This window comes from Grampus griseus, assembly GCF_964374135.1.
Source record: "Grampus griseus genome assembly, chromosome: 3".
NCBI lineage: Eukaryota > Metazoa > Chordata > Mammalia > Artiodactyla > Delphinidae > Grampus > Grampus griseus.
The window spans coordinates 69,148,556-69,156,674 of record NC_139019.1 but is presented as its reverse complement, the minus strand read 5'-3'; the positions used below and the strand labels follow the sequence as shown (position 1 = coordinate 69,156,674).

The 8,119-nt window shown below is 33.9% G+C and overlaps 1 protein-coding gene across 1 annotated transcript in view; it reads right to left on the bottom strand.

Moving 5' to 3' along the window:
- Window positions 1–68: 68 nt before the first annotated feature.
- RASA1 (RAS p21 protein activator 1) overlaps window positions 69–8,119 on the bottom strand; it is a 109,542-nt gene continuing 101,491 nt past the window's right edge. The window contains exons 22-25 of the mRNA XM_082650661.1: window positions 7,544–7,632; window positions 6,193–6,270; window positions 3,847–3,981; window positions 69–2,720 (exon numbers count right to left, since the gene is read on the bottom strand). Coding sequence (XP_082506787.1) covers window positions 2,637–2,720; window positions 3,847–3,981; window positions 6,193–6,270; window positions 7,544–7,632 — 386 coding nt within the window. The 3' untranslated portion in view covers window positions 69–2,636. The remainder of the gene's footprint in view (window positions 2,721–3,846; window positions 3,982–6,192; window positions 6,271–7,543; window positions 7,633–8,119) is intronic.

The following is an 8,119-nucleotide window of genomic DNA, read 5'->3' as shown; positions in this document are numbered from 1 at the left end:
TAAAACATCTTCAAAGGAGGCAGAATAGCACCTGGTTTGGGTATTCTTGCCCCACCATGACTAATATCAAATCAGTCTTTAAATCAGTCTTTCTGTGGTAGCCAAATTAAAGCTGTAATTTATTTGCCTATATTGTTTATACAAGATGTCATTAAGCAAACTTACCTTTTTCTGAAAAGGCACCACAAAAAACAAAACTTAGTTACTAGTCAGTTTTAAAAGTGCTAAGGAATGTTGACTACTATAGCATTTATTCAGTTATTTAACTGTGATCTTACTCAGTTCCTAGAGTTGGAACCAAATTATGAAGGTCTGTCAGATTGTTTCTGGAAAATGGGGTTGAAGGAATTCTGGGAAACTCAACTGCCCTAAATCTGAGTTTTACAGATGCAAACTTCTCCTCAGTGCATCCCAGGATGTACTTTTCCATAAAGTGTAGGTACCATTTAATTACATTTCAGTATTTGAAGGTAGTATTTATGTATATCCTTTAATAATGCTTTATATTTTAGGTGTGCATTGTTTTAATTTCCTTCTCACTGAGGAATAAAATTCACGACGTGTGATTTTATAAAAGTGGAGGGGAAGAAGCCGAAATTGACAGTCCTTCACTGCAGTCCCGGTGAAGCAGTGGTCCGAATTTATCTTGTTTCTTTTTTAGGTCACTAAAGTTTGGCGTCAGAGCAATCTCTGAAAATTTTCCTACCCAGCCCCTTTAAAAAAAATGTTTAGAGGTTTCATTTCATCATTGACCAGCTAAAAGTTACTCCAAGGCCTACAAAGGTAAATGACAAGTTTCCTATTCCAGCTTAAGAGATAATAAGCATGTCATTAAAATTTTAAAAAGCAGAGTGTCTTTAGGTTTGTGGGGTTTTTTTAGAAATAAAAGGCAGGAGAAGCAGTTCAGATTGAGAAATGGCAGGTCAGCATGGTTAAAACTGAGATGTGAGTAGTGGGAGAGAACAAATTGCTGAGCACTAGAATCTAGACCTTTTTGCATATTGCTGAAATGTTTTCGGAGATGTCCATATCCCTTTTAGTCTATCCTGGAAGGAGACCAAATGGCATACTATTGTCTAACTGAAAAGCAGAGGGGAAAATATGGAATTGGGTTGACATCAAGAAAAAGCACCTGGTGTGTTTGTTTGTGTTTTGCTATCACTGTTCAACTGTGATCGCAGCTACTTCAGGGCTAGCTACCTCTATATAAATAACAGCATTTAATACTTGCAGCTTACTGAGGGTTCACAAAATTTCTGCATAGTATAGTTTTAACACTTTGTTTCTTCCTGTATTTTAAGCATTAAAGTGTTGCTCTTAGAACCTAGGCCTTTAGAAAATTTTTTTTTTAGTGGGGAAATGCTTTACCCAGTACATCCCTGTCTGGCTCGCCTTGTATGCCGTCCCTACCCTGCACAGTTATGGGAGGGAAAGAATCGTTAACAAATACATAATGGAATCCTTCAAAAGAGACCATCAGCCAGAAAAACATCTCAAGTTTCATCTCCCTGGGCCTTGCTCTGGTACTAAATTTGAACTGCCCCTAAAAGGAGGAAGAAAATAATGAGATTAAATGTTTAGCTATATTTAGACAGAAGTAATCAGATATTTATGATATCCCTTGGTTTTATTTTAACTTAACCCTTGTGAATACTTCACAAAAATACACATACAGAAGCAAATAAAACTATACAGTCAAACTAAATATCCAGCAGATACAACAAGTAGTCAGAAGGGCAAAGATGGATAGCTGTTCAGTGGCTGATGAAATTGTTTGCATAATTTAAAAAATCAACTTGGAATTAATGAATACTTTCAATGAAAGCATTCTAGGGTTTTTAAACATATATAAAAGAAATCGGTAATCTATAAAACAGTTGAATGGGTAACATGCGTTGATCAGTACACAGTGACCAATAATATTTATTGAATTCAAACTATTTACTGTTGTAAACATTTAACAAAAAAGCATTATGAGATCTAAATACAGTCTTTGACAATTCGAACAAAATAAGTGGTATGTTTAAAAAATAAAGCTGATGAGCAATAGATCCATTCTATATATTTTCTTTCAACAGTTCCAGCAAAGAGAAATAGCAGTTATTTTAAAAAAGTATACAGCAAAGATTGTTCCTATTGTAATGGTAAACTCTGGAAACTGTAAATACAAATAAAGTCATTGAACAGTCAAACGGTCATATTCCTAATTCAGGAAGAAGTAACAGTAAGAGCAGTCTGCAATCCAGTTATACTCAATTGTCAACAGAGAATGCTTTCTTTCATAGTTCTGTTTCCAAGAGACAGCAAAACTTTGGCAATTGAATGTATTGAAAATATATTTTCCAAGTTCAAGATACAGTCATAGCATTGTGTGAAAGGTGATCTGTACACCAAGGCTCAGAGGTTGGTAAAGATTCCATATGTGGAAAAAGTGCAAATATCCTGCACAGATAGCTTACAAAGCTGCTGGCGCAGTTACTCACCAGCAGAATCTCGAGTTTTGTTTGCATAGTTCACACATCACTGGAATGTGGGAAGGTGTGCTATTTTTTGGCAAGAGCAAAGGAGACATTATACTGATGTGAATTACCATGTTGGGCATGCTGAATCCATGCAGAACACTGCGGCGAAGGCTGCTACCTGACATCATTAGTTTTTGTATACTGGTTTTGTTTTTGCTGAAGCAGCTCTGTTATAGCCAGAAGCTTTTTCAGTACGTGCTAGACAAGGAAAAACAGTATGAAAATAATTAGTAAATAAATGAAAGCTTGATCAAATCTCAGGGATGGGAACCTGGATTTGAAAAAAGCCATATAAATGCAAAGGAATAAATAAAATATTATTACCATTCTACTCAAAAACATAAAATTGTAAGTATGTATCATTCAGCCCTTGACTAGGTCATATTATTTTGGTTGAAATAGAAGAGAATTTTTGTACACTAAACAGAAACTCGTTTGCGTTTGGCATTTCATACCTACTTAGGCCAGAACACTCTCTAGAATAGAACACCTTACAGAAGAAAGATTTATCATTATAAATGACACATCTTAAGCCCTATAGGAGCACATGAGGGCAGTCAGGTTACAGCCTAATAATTCTCCAATAAGATTTTTTTTTAATCCTTAAAGCAAGTCAGTGTGGCAAGAAGGCATTGTACATGCCAAGGGCATATAAGGGGGTCCATGGCACATATTCTGCATAAGTTTCTCAAGTGACTGGAACCTAAATGATCCATGCTGTTATCTAAACTCGAAAAACCTTGAGAATTTTAGAATCTCAGATTGAGAACTCAGAATCACCACTCTCAATGTGTTAATCTCTTCTATAAGGTCCTTGCCAAATGGTTGGCCACTGTGGTGACGGTTCTTAGAAACTGCCGTTTTTGATAAGCTCTTCTAAGGCCACACTAAACAATCTCTGGATCTGGAGCTTAAAATATTTACCAATCTTCCTGAATAATTCTCGTGTGTTTGACAGTTTGAAAAGTACTTGGCCAGGCACCATGTGTATGACAGAAGAGACAGAAAAAGCCACATCACTACTGACATCAGTAGCTCACTTACCATTTTCATACATGCCACTGAAGTGCATGAACACCACTTTTCAGTAGAGTTCACATTAACTTAAAAGCAAGATTTGACATTTTGCAGTATGAAAAATATGTAATCTTAGTCTGGGCTCATTATTCCTGTTTGCTGAGATCTTTGTGGATTATGATTCAGATTCTCAAAAACAATATAATAAGACTAATTCAGCTATTTATCACCTCCCAAAGAATCCTATGTTGACATTCTGCTTAAGTGTGAGGAACATCATTGTTAAAAAAGGTTGGCAAAAACCTACCTGCTGTGCACCACGCTCATTACTGAGCGTTCGCAGTTCATCTGAATGGGCCACACAAATCTCATGCAATGCTGCTAAATCACGGGAAAGGTCAGTTCTAGAATGCTCTGTAGTGTCCGGAAGTTCAGGTACATTCTTTAAGGGAATCATAAAACTGCATTTAGAAATACAACTCTTTATAATCTCTTCTGAAAAGACCCTAACTGGTACAGTAGATAAAATTTAACACATAATATTCTCTTAAAATGTTCTTAAAATTCAACTTGATAGATTTTGTGACCTCAGTATTCACACAAAACCAAGTTTCATTTTCTTCAACCACACGGCAGAATACTGTGCAATATTATTTTTTTAAACTGGAACGTAAATAATGCAAGCATTAACTGCCAATCTGGATTAATGCAACCTAAACTTAAAATTCCTCCACTCCTTCAGACTGAGTTTCATTATTAAACTACTATAGTTTGTCCAAATTGATCAGCATATATAAATAAGAGCTACATTACAAAAGCATTGATGAGAACCTTTCAGGCCTATAATTATCTGTGGACTCTGCCCAAAACACTTGCTAATGTGTAGAAATGATGTGTTAATTATGGTATCTTTAGATAAGGTTCATAAAGTAAATTAGTGCCAATACAGTACTACCAACTTTATAGTAACTAAGTATTGATTTTATTTTGAGCACTGGAATAAAATTTAACGCGAGTTTAGATTACCAGTGGTTTTAAACAAATCTATTCCTCTCCCTAATGGTGACAATATTTGCTATACACTCCTAAAAACTGCAAACACTCAGTTTTCTATGGTCTAAAAAAAATAATTAGAATATAATTCATTTTTTTTCAGTGAATGAAGGCTTCTAGAGATGGGATGCTTCTAGAGATGCGATGAAAGACAACCACATTTGCCTTTAAAGAGTTTACAACCTAGTAGAGAAGACACAGACTAGATGTAAACTGATCACAGAGTTATATATATCAAAGGATATGCAGGATACTTAGGAAGCAGAACAAAAGGTATTATTTAGTTCAGGTTTAGGGCTCAGCAAAGCCTGCCTGAAGGAGACGTTTGAAGTGAGTCTTATTTGACTTATATAGGTGTAAAGCAATGGAAGAGTATGAGGAGACTGGAAGAGTATTATAATATTGGAATTCTAAGCAATCTGAAAGGCTAGATTGTGTGGCATAACTAGGAAAGTGATAGAGAAAGCTGGACTGTAGACATGTGATTATGGAAAGTAAATGGAATCCTAATCTTGAATCTACACCTAGAAATGTGTCTTGAGATAAACTAGCTAGCCTTAAATATTGGACAGTTTCATACAGCTCCTTAAACATCACTATAGTAAAAAAAAAAAAAAAAATTTCATCATGGACCAACTATATTTTTTTGGTAATCGGAAATATTTACATGCTTCAAAACTTCCCAGGAGTTCACATATAGGAACATGATGGCCATTTAGCATCTGCTCCTTTATTTCTCAATTTCATTATCAATATGGACCAACACTATAAATTTCTTATACCTGAAGCTGCAAACTAGGGGCCCACAGGCTGTCCTGACTGGTTTGACTGTACAGTGGTGTGGTGGTTGTTTACTTGTGCTTTTAAGTGAATCTGACTGTATTAAAGCAGAACATTCTCCTACCCTAGCATTCCCTAGTGCCATACACCTGGCTAAATTCACATCTCTTTTCTGGTTTCTATATATATGAACTGAATTGCTAATAAATTTATTTAGTTTTTAATTGATGCAGTATCTGAAAATCTATAACAAGAAAATTTAACTTTACTAAGAAATCCAGGGTCTTAAAAATTATTTTTAAAATCCCATTCTTAATTTTATAATCACAACTTATTTATAAATGCCTAAGTAAGGCATATGTAGTCTCACTGAATGAAGTTTAACACCAAATCCATGTATTTTATTCTTAGAAAAGCCACAGGAACATACATTCTCCAGTCCATTTACTTATTAAACTGGCCAGAACTATGGGTTATCCATCTTGTTTCAAATTCCACACAGTAGCAGCAAAGTTAAAGTAGCTAAAGCAGCAACAGAATGTCATAGTGGTGAGGTGGGACAAACTAAAAATTGACACAGGCAGTTCAAAAGCCACAGTCCTCTATTCTTGGTGTAAATCATTCAGTGTAAGAATAAATTGTTATAATTATATCAAATGAAGTAATTTGTTTAAGAAGGTAGACAAAAATATGCAGCTTTTTTGTTTTGTTTTGTTTTAAGCTCTGGATAGAAAAGCTTTCTAAAGGTTGTTGCTTCAATGAGTTATACTCAGCTATATTAAGTATAGATGTCAAAGTACTTGAAAAATTATATGCATACCCCAAGTTCATCTAAAAACATGATCATACGATGTTTGTTACTTTTGATGAATGGATTGACACCTTCCATGTAAGGCTCCTAAAAATATAAAAATAAAAAGCTTACTATATATGCATCAGAAACATTATCTGGTCCATAACAAAAACCATACATGTAGCAAAAATTCTTATAAATCAAATTAACAGTAGCAGCACATTATTCATAAGAATTGACGTAATTATACAATGACCATATTTTTCCTTCTAATATAAGCAAGCAGCTATTCTGAGGAATAGGAGTATGGAGTACTTTAATAAACAAACAAATTCTGGATGAAAAAAAGCACACATAGCCTAGCAAACACAATTTCTTATATGTAGGTCATTCAAAAATAATTAGTGAGAAACTGTCAATATTTGCCAAGTACCCAGAGGTTATTAGAACCTAGCAGAGAATATAGGGAATTAAAATATAGTGTGGTAGGGACTGCAATAAAAAATTGGTACTCATAACCTGCCTCAGGGTTCAGATGAATTCAAAAGCTGAGTCATACTATAAACTGCTTCATTCTAAAATCTTAAACCGATTCGAAAATATGCTATGTTGTAAAACGGGGAAGGGTTAGTATTAATACACACTCTCTTAAAATCAGTAAGATGAGATAAGGACCTCAATAGACGATTCCAAAGAAACAGACATGAAAAGTCATACAGTTCTAAGAGTAATGAAATAATGATACAAAAAGTAACATGCTTATCAGATTGTCAAAAATAAAAAAGTAATACTAGTTGAGTTTTGGAAAGGCTGTGGGGAGCAAAATGTCTTCTTACTTAGTACTTTTACTCCAAAGTTCATTTAAAGAAATAACTGGACAAGTTTGAAAGGAAGTACATATAAGGATACTTGTTATCTGTTAATATTAACAAAAGCAGATGACATAGTATTATCCGTACCAGAACATTAACAGTCATTATCTTTAGATAGTGGGATCACATATGGGTGTTTTAAAAACTCATCCGAATTTTAATATTTACAGAGAATGTTTATTATGCAATACATAATAAAATTGATCGGGGTGCATTTAGAAATATGCTCATTGATTTTTATATTTAAAAGTGAAAGAATCTGATTATACTGGAAATTATACTGAAAAAATACCTTTCTATACTACTAGCGAAAATGGTGGTCTTTAAAATTCCACTATTAAAAAGTAAAATCTAAAAGCATCTAAAAATATGAACATATCAACAAAATCATAAATTATCTTTATGAAATATCCACTGTTGAAAATTTACTTATGCCATATTTCACGGTTTTATCGTGTCAAAGTTTCATTCATAAATGACATTTTAAAGTATCAAAATGTTTTTACCTTAGCTCCAAATTCCACAAGATTTGCTAAGTTCTGCACAGACTTAGCCACTAATATCAGTGTTCTTGCAGCAATAGGAGATGGGGAATCTATAAGAGAATTGGGCACAGCTAATGACACCAACTCCAAAGGTACTTCCAAGTAAACCATTATAAATTTAGCATTTTAATATTTCTTTACTGTTAAAAATATTAATATTCTTCCATTCAGAACTCAATGTTTTTTGGAAAAAGTATGACCTGTATAATTCAAAAGAGCTTGATTTAAAGGGGGAAAAACTGAATATACTTATCAGTGCTTTTAGTTTGTGAAAAGGGTACTACAGGGTATTTCAAAATACTTCAAAGCTTTATCTTATTGCTAAAAAGACTTGTTACTCCACATACCCTACAGGACAATTCACAAAGCTAATTTCAACCCATCCAAGGTTAGCAATTTGCAATATGAGCAATTCCTTGCTTCCAGCCTCCACTGACTCAAATAATTCACTTTAAAGCTCAATAACAAAGTCTGGAATCTCTGCTTTATTTTGAGGAGAAAAACATGCAATTTATTAATTTTTAAAAAATATTTTAA